We start from the raw sequence: 15205 nt of genomic DNA, 5'->3' as shown, positions 1-15205 counted from the left end.
ATCAGTGTCCTGCTGTGTGACAATTTTTATGATCTTGTATAGCTATATATACATACATAATATATTATTATTATACTTGTTGTTTCCACAACCTCATATTAACTAAGACTATAGTTTATTTCCACTTCTAGAAGTTGAAAAGTGATTAAGATCTTTAAAAACTTTGCAGAAATGGTGACTTGTCACAGCACATAAAATACAAATTATCCCTTGAAATTTCATGTACATTTTAACCTAACATCTGCATGTTGGGAAATTTTTTTTTTTTTAACATGTTATTTGTCTGAACTATAACTTGCTTATTTTTAGTGCTTTCTCTAAAAAAATCCACCCATCACATTTACAGTGGTTTTATATGTTTTAAAGTTATGACAACTGGTGGGGCCCGTTGTCATGACTAGCAGTCAATTGAAATGTCTTTTTTCAACACAAAAATTTGAAATTGAGACATAAAATGAAATCAGTGAGCCGGTGTGTTATGGTTTGGTGTGTTGCGGGCCGGGTTTGGTGGGTCGCCCTGGGCCAGAAAGTCCAGGGCCACTTTTTAGTCCCAGTCCACTTCTGCTGCACACCGAAGCAGGACAGAAGCAGTGTGTATTTTTTCCAGCGTCCATGTTAACAAATGAGTGTATTTACATCGGAAAGAGAAGCAGCACGTCAGAGCGTGGAAGAAAGAAGCGGGTGAGCTGCACTGCAGTGGGAGTTTTGGCATTGAGTCTATTTTTGCTGTGCTGCTCAGACTGAATTAAAGTGAAAGTGCACTGTTGATGGACATCATGATTGCACAGATTAAGCATGTATTTTTATTTTAATTACAGCTCGTATGAAAACCCCAAAAAATGAAATGACACAAAAACAAAATGTCATTATTTTAATTATTTAGCTTAAACAGACATACTATTTTATAATTTAAAACTACAGTTTACTACAAGTCATAGCCAAACAAAATAAAACCTTTTATACACTATTACATTGAGAGAAGGTCTAAAGGGTTAACAGCAATACTCAAATACAGCCAAGTGTACTTCCAAATGTAAACAAATGCACGTGACAGCACGTGTTATCACTGTTGCCAATTTAGCAACTTTTGTAGTGTGCTTTAGCGACATTCTTCCACATCTGGCGACAGAAAAAACATAAGCTCTATTGTGAGTGATGTCACATTTTTCTCTGTGTTCTAGCACTCCCTTATGTTTCAAGTAATATGACTGACCTGCATGACATCAGCAGTTGGACTTACGTGCAAACGGTTGTTCTATAAATCCTATAAAGACTTACAAGCTTTCACGTTGTTGGTATTTGTTGCGACAGTCTCAACCTCAATTCACGTGCATGCTCTCCGTTTAGAGAAGAAAAGTCAGCCTACAGCATTAGAAGAGCATTGAGAAATTATCTAGCAGGGCGAGAGAGAGAAAGAGAGAGAGAATGGATATGTACCCCATATCGATAATAAAGTGTAGAGATAACTGATATGAACAGATGAGGCGTCACTGTCAAAAAGTCATTGTGACACAGTAACACTGGCACAAGTAATACACACTGATGGTTCAGCATCACACACCACATATTACATATTATCTCCAAAACTCCCCCCCCCCCCAAAAAAAAGCTCTATGTGAGGCATCATTAGGCATATAGATCTATGTTTAAAAATAAATAATAATAAAAAACATCCCCAACACTACACCACTGTCTACCCTGATTGCTATTGCTAGGATCATTCAAATTTTTATTACAAAATACGAAAAAAAAAAAAGAAAAAAAAAACATCTATCCCTCTGCACACCACAATTTTCTGAATGTTTGACATGTTCAATTAGTGATCGCTAAATTATTAGTAGTTAAATGATTAGTTCATTTAAAATAAATAAAAATAAATAAATAAATCAATAAATAAATAAAAAAGGATGAGGGTTCTTCAACACTACACCTTTAAGGAATTGTCGTAGCTCTTTACACCAATTCATTTACATATGTAGATTTGGTATCTTGCATAATAAATGACATCATCATGTGATTTAGCTACTTTTAGCAACATTTCAGCGAGCCTTTGATGACTTCCCATGAGAAATAGTTGGCAACACTGCGTGTTATCTGTAAATTCAGAACTTATCTCAGTCTTGTATTGAAAGACACTTTTTATTAAAGTGCTCTATTGCCCTCAACTTTTTATAAGGTTAATTAACAAAAACGGAAAAAACGTGGGATGCTGTAACTGGCTGTTGGTGAAGATGGTGAGTTAACATATTTTGAAGTGTGTCCTTTTTGTGAGGAAAGTACTCCACACTTAAAAGTTTTGGCTGGTGTTTGAACAAAGAGATGTCACTATTTAATTGTTGTGCATAATTACTTTTTCGGACTATATTTTTAAGCTATATTATTAAGTGTGTTCGAGCCAAACCGAGTGATCAAACTATCCTCTGTTGTGCAAAACAACATTCAGGCTCGTCCTCCCCTTCCACTAAACAGTGATGTTTAAAAATGACCAGAGCTTATTGTGTTGGCTGTCACAACATGAAATAATTCTACAAGACCGCATTAGATAACACCAGCATCATGTAAATAAGATTTCACGACGATCAAGCTTGTAACACTTATCAGTAGCTCACTCCTGATAATTATTTTATAACTTTATTGTCTGTATAGAGCACAGAAGTTTCTGCAGCAGAAACGCTGCTGGTGTAAAGCACTGCTTCGGTTCGGCTCATGCGCGTCTTCGGCGTGCGATGTAAAACATGCGTAATAGGTCGTGGTCATTATTTAGCTTGAATGTGGACCTCTTCCGGTATAGGCCACTTGCAGCTATTTCAGCAATACAAAAATACATAATTATGCTGTTTTATCATGCAGGATGACAATTTATGTCATCATATTATTATCATTCATTATTTATTCTAATAAACACATTGGTTCGGAGTGCATATAGTTTTACTGTTTATCGCATTTTGCCACTGTTTGTTGCACAGGCAGATGACTTCTAGACTGTGGGAACTATCAATGAATGAGAGATCAGGTGCTGAAACGAACAGTCTGTCACAGCTAACACAAACCTACACAACCAAAACAAAACCAAAACAAAAACTACACAATCAGGAGAGAGAGCGGGAGAAAGAGACCAGAAAGCAGCTGGAATAAAATAGTGTTCCTAATAAAGTGCTCAGTGAGTGTACACCAGGGGTCGGCAACCTACGGCAAGCGGAGGGGTAATCATTGGCATGCCAGCAACGACGAGAGAGGAGTAGACTATTTAAATTATATGAAGTTCCTTGCACCTGCATTCCAATCTACATCTTGGTGTCATGCTTCCTCATGATCACACAGCATGTTTTCATGAGCTGAATGGGAGGCTAAACAAAAAGTTAAAATGTGTAGCGACTGCAGTTTACCCAACAAACTTGTGCAATGCTTGCAAGCCATCAGCGCTTTACGTTCAGTTAATCACGCAAGTAAATGCGCCCGCTTTCCTTCGGTCAGGCTGCGCTGATGACAGCCTATATTCCATGTTTCATTTGTTTCATTTTTGTTCACTAGGCTTTGGCAAAGCCATTGACCAGGAAATTAAAAAATTGCATTCAGTGTCAAAAAGGTTGCTGACCCCTGGTGTATACCCATATGAATCGATAAAGAATCAGAATCAAAACCAGAGCTTGTGAATCGGATTCGAATTGAATCAGAAATATTTACCAATACCCAGCCTTACATGAAAATACTGCAGCGTCACACTCTCGGTAAAGTAAGAAACATATTTTATGATTGTCTCAACAATACAACACACAGCAACAAGTGAATGATCTACTTACTGTTTTATAATAAATGCAGATGTTAGGAAATTATCCTACATTAGCTTATTATTCTGCTGTACATCCTGTGTTTGTGTGATAGTTTATAAGCACACATAACTAAAGTCTGGTGTTATTATCCTTCTAGTTATTTACATTGCAGTTAATGACAATGGAACTTTGTCACACTTGCCGGAAATGCAACCGCTTGCTTACATCCACATTGCAAAATAAGGTGGATAGGGCGGCTGTAGAAATGGAAGTCCCACATTTCAAACTTTTTAATAGGAGGCATCACATGTTTGTTTACTCTAGAATGTGCATTAGTTGGATAAGCCTGAAAAATATTTTTTTACATGATTTGAACTAAAGCTGCAACATGTATAATACCATTGTTAGATTTAAAAAAAAAATTTTTTTTTTGCTAAATTGATATGTTATGGAAACATTATCTTGACAAACAGTTTTGGACATTTTGGTCTTTCCCCATTCAGGTAGCTAGGAGCTGTACTTGTATGCATATTGCCTAGATAGAACATACAGTAGCTGCCCATAGGCGTTACCAAGATGGCAACCAAGTAAACTATATTACCTTATCTTCACCAAATCAAGCTCAAAAGCATAACTGAACACACACACACACACACACACACACACAAACAAAGAGAGACACTTTAATGAGGGTTTGAAAACATGCCACTAATTAGCAGAGATAGCAAAGCAACTAGATATCTATCTTGTCTTTTATTATCATGAGAGTGGCCTATTGATTTCTTTGTCTTATTAAAAGAGATGCTAATGAGTATGAGACTTCAGCCATTACATCAATACATGTTAACAAAAAACAAACACTAATGTATCTAAAACTATGTTAATACTGACAAAATTCTATTAATAGCAATTACTTGCTGGTGTGCACACTTGTTCTCTCTCTTGGGAGGTTTTCACAAAGTGTACTGGAATAGAGGATCTATACCTGTCTGAGGCAATATCTGCTTAAAAGCAAAATTTATCTTAACCCTCTGGGGTCGACGGACGCGCTGGCGTGTCCTGCTGGATTTTTTCCTCATAACAGCGGAAACAACTTAAAACACTCCGTCATTTTTGGGCATGCAGATAAGAGTAAGACATCATTAGAGACTATAAAGGGTCTACTTTTATTTGTGTACACTCACAATAACAACAAAACCTTGTGCTTTTGTAAAATAAAGAAAATAAACAGGGTGCACTTTCAGCCGTCTCTGTCTCCGTGAGCATCTTTCTGAAACACGTCACAAAAATGAACTGAAACTCCATGAATATTTATCACACAAACATGAAACATGCGTCTAAAGAAAGCTTAAAATGTCTACTTTTAAATAAAACAATTCAAATTTAAAACAAATATTCTCCTGCAATGTAATCTGTATGAAACAAAGCGATGTACAGTTTCTCCTGGCTCAGCTAATTATCCCTAATGTGATCACACCCAGCAGAGCGCGCTATTCATACGGTAATGTGCTGAGGCGATCAATGCAAATGGTAAATGCCCCCAACAGTGCCTTAAAAAGCATCAAGTTCATTCACTTTTCTGCGCGTTTGGAAGATGGCATGCTACACAAGTGAGGAAGCGCCTGGATAGTGACGAAGAGTTCACGTTTTCCTCAGAAGAATAGCGGGAATCCGAAGAGGAACGTTTGCATTTTGAGGAGCGACTTGATCCAGCCGAGGATATAATTTCGGATAAGTCATTTCGTTTTTCTTACATATTAGTTGGCATGCTATTTTTATAAACATGGACATATTTTACTAGTTGGACTATTTCCAGACTTGCCAGCCAGGATTCAGTGTATTGAAATTTGAAATATGTCCTAATAGGCAAGTTTTAGTTACATTTAAATGTTGTTTCGGCTAAAGCAGGTATTTAAATTGTATGCTGTATGATATAAATATGATATGTAATATGATATAAAAATAATATGAATGTTTAGATTATATTTTAACTAGTGTTTATGTTGCCTCATTATCATCAACGAAGCTTGTGCTTGCAAATATCTGTTCGGGTGTAAATGTGTAAAATGTGCTGTAAATATGCCCATATTAGAAAATCAGCATATTAGAAAGATTTCTGAAGGAACATGTGACACTGAAGACTGCAGTAATGATGCTGAAAATTCAGCTTTGATCACAGGAATAAATTGCATTTTACAATATATCCAAATAGAAAAGTTATTTTAAATTGTAAAAATATTTCACAATATCACTGTTTTCAAATAAATGCAGCCTTGGTGAGCAGAAGAGACTTCTTTTAAAAACATTAAAAAATCTTACAGATCTAAAACTTTTAAATGGTAGTGTAGGTCTAAAGTAAAGTCTTTATGTCAAGAAAATGTATAGTCAGATTACTTCTTTTAACTTAAACTTGATTTTGTGAATAAGCTACAAACAATACATTCAATCATTAAGTCTCCTCTCATTCATTCTCTCTCAGTCACATTCCTCATTGATAGGCCCAGGGGAGGGGTCTTAGTCTCCTCAGGTGTGAATCACATCAATATTCATGATCATCCACGCCTCCTCGCATATGGCCTTTCTAACACTAAAAGTGTCTTACAAAAGTTAAATGACTATATTGTTTTGTATGAATGAGTGATTAGGATGGTTTTCACATCATTTTTGTAGCAAAAACTCTAGGCTACAAGATCCAGTTCTCAAAAGTCTTGTGAACAAATGTTTAGTATGTGTTATATGGCCTTTTTTCAGTGACTTTGTTTTTTCAAAAACCACGCATAAACATTATTTTCTCAAAAATACAAACATGTACATACATGTTGTTAACATATTATTGCAGCCCAGTTTGTGCTGAATACAGTGTTATCAGACTTTAGCCATTAATATGTTTTTAAGCAACTCAAAAAAACACAAATGTCAAGGCATGTCAAAACTTCTCCAGGGCCCAAAACACCCTCAGACCCCAGAGGGTTAAACAACCTTTTTAAAATGGAGAAGTTTAGCTTTTATTGGACTTTTTAAATCACTGGTCATTCAAGGCCATTTTAAGGACAGGAAGGAAGCTATCCAAAAGTAAAACACAAAACTTTTTTTCAAAAAGGAAAGACCTATCATGAGCTCCTAGGTTGTTAAGCGATGGTATATGCACCTGTCCAAGGCATAAATCAGTGTGATTTAGCAATTACCCATAAAGTATTACACTACCCACATCCTGAAGCAAAATCCACCATGGAAATGGGCATTGGAGCTCAACAGGGACCATTCACTTCCATTAAGCATTGTGACTGATGTAATCAAATCAGTCTACAGCCTCTTGATAAACTTTTCAGTCACCCATTTCCATAAGAACTACAGTTTTTGAATATATATGAATACTTAGTTATAAACTTATTTATTGCCTTTTTTAATCTTAAAGTTACCTTTCAGTAACATAATTACAAAAGTTTTATGGGATGAAATCCTTTCTTTCTTGGAATTAAATGTTGTAATGTGATTTATCTTGGAACTCACAGTGAATGGGAAAAGTACAGACCCACTTATATTAGCTGTTACTTAGTTACTTAAGCATTTAATACAATGTACTTATTATGTTAATATATGTTGTTGCATTGCACTTACATTTAAAGTATCTTCATTTAATTACATCTGTAACTTTACCCTTAAACCTAACTCTAACCCAACCCCTACCCTAATCTAAACCCTAACCCTAAACTTGCCTGTACCTTAACCTCAGTAGCACCAAATGTGAATCTTGTGAGAATTTTGCTGAAAACATGTAGTTACACAATAAGTACATTGTATTATATGTATTTTAATGTTAGTACATAGTAGTTAAAGACACCTAATATAAAGTGGGACGAAAAGTACTTTCAGAGCTAAGGCCTTTGACAAAACAGGCATTCACTGCTGTGCTCTTTGCAATGTTTTGGGGAAGAGATGCAAGTTTATTTTCAACTGCAACATACCACAAAACATGATACTGGACAGTGTACAACCAATGTCAGCTTCAACTCCCTTTATTGCCCACTAAAAGCTGTTTGTTTATTCTGTATTAAATGTCTGTGCGTGTCAGTCGTTTCACAGACTGCTACATTTCCTATCGACTGGCATTCATCGTATCTTTCTGGAATGTCACACCAGCACATATCCTGCAGTACAGCAGCAGGGCGGTATAAAGAAAGAAGGGTTTGGATTTCCTTGTTGACACAGGTGGATGTAACACAATCGTGTATGAAATGAACATCCGCCACCAGGCAAATGGTATTTTTTGCACTAAAAAAATAAAGTGGACCAAAAAGAGATCACAGTCAAGGCCAGGGACAGTGTAAATGCAAAGAGAGATTTTTTTTTTCTTGCATGCTTGTTCAATTTCTTATAAATATTTACTAGCCACTGTGGCTGGTGGGCAAAAAAAGTTTATTTCACACTCTGTCAGTATGATGGCAAAGACTCACCAGCCAAAGCAGAAGAGGGCAAAGTAGATGCCCAGCAGTGTGGCAACCACATGCCGCACAAACGGACTGGTCTTGCTGGGGTGCAGATAAAGCCGGAACCACACGGCTGTAAGCAGGGCACACAGCTGACATACTACAAAATTCACCTGGAAGGGATACAAAGAGAGAAACAACTAATCATCTAGTGAACATAACTCTTTACAGCCAATACTTTGATCAAGCATACTGTATTTGCTTTAGAGCTCATCGAGGCAGAGATGGAATCTGCTGACTTTTTTCACATTTAATGCGCAAATTTTTAAGGAAAATCTTCGGAATTCTGCAGAAGGGATTTTAAGTTAAATGTGTTAAATGGAGAGTACTACTCTTGTTGGTAGCTGAAAAAAAAAAAAAATCAACAAATTAGCCAATATGTTTAAAAAACAAACATGCAAGCAGTGAAGAATGTTAGGGCTGGGTACTGATACAGATTTCCCGATTTGATATAGATTCATATGGGTCTATTTCAGTTATAATGTCCTTTTTGCTTACATATTAAATAAATTATCTCCCAGCTAATGCAGTTAATAGCACTGGGAACCTTGTAACTAGGTACATAATGAAAATATAGATTTTACTAATGTGACGAGGAGGAGGGTGGGGCCGGGCTGTGACTACGCATGCCCGGCCCCCAATCAGGTTAATGAGCCAAGGAGAGGGATAAGTGCAGCGGAATGCGGCAGTTCGGGAGAGAGAGAGCCACACGCAGCTGCAGTGTGTGCGTTTCTGTTCTGTGTCTTTTTTAAGTTTTCATTAAACCATTATTTGATGGTTCCCGCCTCCTCCTTTCCCATTTGAACCCTGTTACAACTAATTATATTTTATTATTTTTTCAGAGCTATGAGAATGTGTTAATTGCATGCGATTAATTAAAAACGTTTAACACATAAATTTTTCTTAATCGCGATTAACGCATACCAATAATAATAAAGCATTAACCAGCATAAACACTTGGGAGGGTGGGACCTTTGTAATGTGTCCGGCCCAGAGTCATTACAGTGACGGACACACCACAACAGCTCTTCCCTGTCAGTAATTATGGAGAATGGACCTCTTAGCGCTATTATTTGATGTACAAAACAAGCCTAGATGGGACTAGATTTTCAGTGCATTTTAATTACCACTGAAGCACAGCAAGTTTTAACTATCACTTCGCTTTTCCCGTGGAGTTCAAAGTGGTGCTGGATGCTGGTGTTGACGCTCTGATGAGAATCATGAACGCAGCTTTCTGTAGGAAAGCGGATAGTCACAGTCTACCAGCAGCTTAATATTTTGGAGGATGAGAGTTTAAGAGATTTAATGCCCATTGCAATGAATACTAAACCTATGGAGACTAAAGCCATCTTTACCCAGCAAAGGTGGCACAGAAGCAGCATCTGAACTGGCAATTAGGTATATTTCCACAGAGCAGGAATAAATGCATTTACAATGCAGTTGCAAAAGCAAAAATAATATTATGAGATTAATATTTTTAGATGTAAAATTATGAATATAGAAATATGAAATGAATGAAATATGAATGAATAATCAACCTAAGGGGACTATTTCTTTCAATAAGTCAACCTCCCAATTAGACTTTGGAAAACATTCGATGTTCCTTGAATTGGTGCTATTTTAGCGCATTTCTATCTTTATACTGTGGAAGGTTTTGTGTGGAAAATGTTAAGAAAGCATTACATTGTTACATATTGTTTTGTTTTCTTTCCTAAGATGGAAATAAATGCATTTTGACAGGAAAATAAATATATATGGTGTCAAATTTCAGCATTTTACAAATCTGCGATTAATAAAAAAAAAAAAAATGAGATTAATCACGATTAAAAACATTTCATCGACTTTTTGGTAACATTTCAGTCAATAAATATGATATTATACTGCATGTATTCTTTTTTGTTACATGTTTATTGTTTACAGCTTTTCTCAGTAGCTTTGGCTCATTTTTTTAAACAGTCTTAACATTCTCTAAACTGTAAGTGCAATTGTTACAACTGTTTTATGGGATTTCACAACTCTATTGCATCTCTGAAAAATGTAGTAACTCACCCAAAACATTTAATTCATGCTTCAGAACTTAGTTATTGTGTCAGTAAATTGGCCAATGCCACCAAAATGTCATCATGTGAGACGTACTGGTCAAAATGTTTAGATGTCACCATGGCAGTCAACCCTGGAAATGTTTGTTATATACAAATTTCATTTTTGTTCTACTTTTTTGTTGACACTGACTGCTTACTGTACTATCCAAGAATGTCAGTTTTGTCTAGCTGAATGCTACTGTGTATCATACTGAGCTTTTTAGATACCGATTTCAACAGAAGGTAAAAGTTTACTGGGAAAAGTAAATACTGTACAATACTGTAGTACACAGAGGAAGGATATGCCCATTTATACGTATACAGCAAATTTATTAGTGTAGCAATGCGTTACATGTAAACAGAAAATTCTTACATGTCTTACAAGTCATACAGTGAACAGAAAATTGCCACAAAATGACATCCATGCAATAAAAAAACAAAAAAAAAGCAACATTGAAAAAACCTGCAGTAGTTCTGTAAAAAACAATAAATTATATCTCCTCACAGTACGTAACACTACAAGTTCCCATCTTCTTGGTAGTCATCCTGTCGCTCTTGTTGGTCTGGCCAGAGATTTAGCAGACATCACAATCATTCCATGTCATAGACATTTATGGAATATACCTGTATTTCTGACAGATTTTGATAACTGAATGCATCATTTTGCATGTGATGGCTCACATGATGAAAGAATGTTTAGAAGTTGTGAAGAGTATGTCAGTTTCACTGAGAATGAACTCATTGGTTTTTATCAGCAAGCCATGTGCATTTAGTTATTGTGCAAATTGTAGACAATTGTACTTTTTTGCACACGTGCCAAAACACGTGCAATTTGTTTAAATGAATAAGAAATTCAAATCTGGTGTGAACAAGAAACTAATTCTCATTTGAGAATTGAGCCAAAGCGATTGAGAAAAACTGTAATTACATAATTTGTACCATTTATAAGTATTTACATTGATTTGTTGAACACGTGTTAAAACCGGTACTGTCTCTTCAACAAAAACATCATTTCTGTACAGAGCATCTGTAGATAAGTGCATGTTGATGAGAGAGATTAGAATTAAATTTTTATTTTTTGCTGTTTTTGAACAACAACTGACTGTGGAGAACAGAAAGGGTATAAAAAGATACATGAACAACTTTTGCTCTAAAAACACAGTGAAAGGATCCTACTGCTGAAATCTCCACCACTATACTACATAATTACTGGTAAATGAAATGTAAACATTTACCAGCCAGTTGCCAAATATATACATTTTAGTCGCATAGCGTGACATTTGGTTGCAAATGCAAGTGATTTCCTATCATTGTAGAAGAGGGTTGCACAATCGATACCGATCAAATGAAGACTGCAGTGCATCGGGAAGTCAACTGACAGATTTTGCAATTCTGCAGAAATCAGAGTTTTCGAAGGAGTTCTGTGCACACTGATTCCGTCTGGGCCTGATAATTCTTATGGCTGAAAAAGCAAAAGCAACATCACATAACAGGCATTCATAAAGTATAAATATGAGACCCATATGAGAGTGTGTTTCCTAGTAACTATGTGCAAAACAATAAAGTGACAACCATCAAAATATGTTGTTAGTTGTTTGGTTTCTAATTCTGTTGTCTCATGCTGGGTAGCCTGCCCCCAGTTAATCCCCATTGTCCCAAATACTGCTCCACATAGCTGTAAATTAAACTTTAATATATTCTGATTGCTTGTGATTTCAGCACTTGTCACTTTACCCCTACTGCTCTCTGCCAAAACTGTGAGCTGCCTACATAGGTAGCATATTAAGGCATCATAAGCACTGCCTCCAAAGATACCTTGCTTTGGCCAAATTCTAAGGCAGCTAAAAAATATATCCAAGACACTGTACAAACTACGAAGCAAGAGAAATTATTATAAACAGCCTTATAATCCATTAAATAAAAATTAAAAAAAGTATCCATTAAAAAAGTTAATTAAATTTTTTTTTATTTTACCCAATGATTGTGTGTGCTATGTATTTTTATGCTAATAAGAATATCACATTGTTAGCTTAGCAACATGCTAATGTCAAACTCTACTGGAATTAAATGTGTCAAGTCTCCTGTGCCGAGCGAGATTTATGTGGCGTGCAGAGATGCTGCCTATGCAGAGCCTTTCCAAATGGTTACTTGTGAAGTGCCGTCTCGATTAGGAATGTTGCTTTAGAAGGCAGCTGCCCATGTAGGCAGTACAGTAAACACTAAACAGCAAGGCAGCTCTCTAGGTTTTATAGTGCACAGACAAATTAAACACCGAAGAAAGTAGGATAAATACTATGAGCACAACAAAACAAACAACAAACAGGGTCAAAGGAGTAATGATTTGACACTACTCAAGGAATCAGTCAGTGCAAAGCAGAAGGTTGACAGCACTCCCGGTGAGGTTCCTGCAGTGTTTCGGAACCTTTCAAGCCTTGTGACCTATTTAGAAGACAATGCCTTGAGCTTCACCAGGGGCGGACTGGGAAGAGAAATCAGCCCTGGATTTTCCATTGAAACTTGCCCAAAAGTTGTTGATGTGGGGGGGGGGGGGGAGGTGTTGGGGTTGTGTCCTGAACTTCACTCTGACATGCTTCTTCTGAAAGCCAAAGACATTAACAGCATGTCAGAGTGAAGCTCAGGACACACCCCCAACCCCCCCCACCCAACAACTTTTGGGCAAGTTTCAATGGAAAATCCAGGGCCGATTTCTCTTCCCAGCATTGTCTTCTAAATAGCAAGAACCTGTCATGTTCACAAAAGCTTCACTCTGACATGCTTCTTCTGAAAGCCAAAGACATTAACAGCATGACTCTGTCTGATACCGTTGTTTTTAGATTGGACACAGCTGTGGTATTTCAGCTGCAAGTCATCTGAAGGCAGATATTTACCTTCAACCAAATTGTAAAGGTCTGACATCTCTAAACAGCTTTATTCAATGCTTTATACAAACAGCATTTATCAGTAGTCTGCTGAATGCGGCACATCAAAGGGGGAAAAAAACAGATAACTTTGCTAAGCTTCCTGTAGTGAAACGAACAAGGGTGGCTTAAGGCGGGCCATCTCGAAAGTCTTCTGAAATGTAAATCTGGGTTAACAAATATACAATGTGTGAGGATGCTTGCTTCAGTTCACAGTATCTCTACCACCATCTGCATTCAATGCCTGTAGAGTAGCAGCACTTAATAAATCCACCACAATAATGCAGCCACTTGTTTTGTGACATCCAATACATCTGTCAAGTGCCCAGTGTGGCCTGCAGACCAGACCAAAGGGGATTAGGAGAGATTTTTGGCAGCATGCTGTAACCCCCTGCTCAACAACCGCTTCTATCCCTGGCTATGTGTTGTCTGGCTAAAAGAAAACCATGAGGACAACGAGACAGAAAGAGAGAGAATAAAGACATGAAACAGAAAATAAAGAAGAAATGTTACTGTTTTATCACTAATTCTGAGGTGCTCCTTTTTATTAGCTAACCCATTATTTTATCAGGTTAGTCCTTTATGATTTAAATCTCTTTTTTGAGAGTGAGACCTGGTCAAAATGGCATAAAACATTACAACATTTAACACAATAAATAGAAAACAATGGACAGTATGAAAATAACAAATTTACATTAAAACACAGACACTGGCCTAATTTTCCTTTTAAAAATCCCTAAAGCAATTCAAATGGACTACAAACTTTAAATTTGCAGATTTGAAGTGTGTTCCAGAAATTAGGGGCAGCTGATGAACTTGGAATGAGAAATTAAGACAACTTTGACCTGTCATGTTCACAAAAAAGAACTTCCCTTGGCACAGTAATAAAACTAATATTAGTCAAGTCTTAGGAGGCATTCACACCGAATGCTTTTTTGCATCCGTTTGCACTGTTTTTAATTTTATTTTCTTGTACTGCATCTCATATTTTCAGTTCAGTGTACTGGCATAAAGTCTGGTGCACTTTGCAGCTTATTCTGGCCAATAAATACCCATGTTTAATCTGACTGACATACAAAACAACCTACGACAGTTTACATGTTAAGTACAAGTTTAGTGTCAAGTACATCCGAAATTGATGATACTAAAATGCTACACCATAACAGTACATCAATTTATTGCCATTTTTTGTGCAATATGCATCAAACAGTCCATGTCTTGAAAGGTCTAAGACTATGAAACACTGATCTCATCATACGTTTAGGCTAGAATTATGAAGGCTCAGATAATGTTTCTCCAGCTGCATGGGTCTCAGACACAACATAAATAATCTCTGACAGATTAAAGATTATCAGTCAGGTTTGACTGACTGAGCAAGGCTCTAACGCATTCACTGCAGACTTCCTATTGCTCTTACAGTTTGAGTTCCATCTTTCCTAAACACTTGCAGCAAACATAAAGCACACCGCATAAAAACTTTGTCATAAAAGAATTGAGCTGTGAAGCAGTAAGAAAATATCTACACATCCAAATGTTACACTAATGCTGAAAAATACCAATTATTTTTCTTTTGAATGCTTGATGAATGCATAAAGCTAAATCTTTGTTCTAAATAAATACCCTGATGTGTACTGATCGTTATGCAACCGAACTGTATGTTTAATTTTTTATAGGGAACATCTTAGTAAGAATTTAGCAGGTGCTTTTATCCTATTGATTTACAATACACTTTTTACAAGGACTGTAAGTGCCAGTTACCGGTTCCAATACTCATCTGAAGAGCAGGGTGGCCAAATTAATTCTGATATATAATAATTTAATGAAAGCAAATAAGTACACAAAAAATGCTGAAATTAGCGTTAAAGGAATAGTTCAACCACAGATTATAATTTGTTTATTTACTCTTCCTTATGCTGTCTCAAACTTGAATAACTTTCTTTCTTCTGCAG

At 36.4% G+C, this 15205-nt stretch overlaps 1 protein-coding gene across 1 annotated transcript in view; it reads right to left on the bottom strand.

The window, feature by feature from the left end:
* Nucleotides 1-15205, bottom strand: part of mboat2b (membrane bound O-acyltransferase domain containing 2b) — a 91518-nt gene that overhangs the window by 37390 nt on the left and 38923 nt on the right. The window contains exon 2 of the mRNA XM_051645264.1: nt 8225-8370. Coding sequence (XP_051501224.1) covers nt 8225-8370 — 146 coding nt within the window. The remainder of the gene's footprint in view (nt 1-8224; nt 8371-15205) is intronic.

The sequence above is a fragment of the Myxocyprinus asiaticus genome, chromosome 19, assembly GCF_019703515.2.
Source record: "Myxocyprinus asiaticus isolate MX2 ecotype Aquarium Trade chromosome 19, UBuf_Myxa_2, whole genome shotgun sequence".
Lineage (NCBI taxonomy): Eukaryota > Metazoa > Chordata > Actinopteri > Cypriniformes > Catostomidae > Myxocyprinus > Myxocyprinus asiaticus.
The sequence above is the reverse complement of the archived record's forward strand: the minus strand, read 5'-3'. Positions and strand labels throughout refer to the sequence as shown.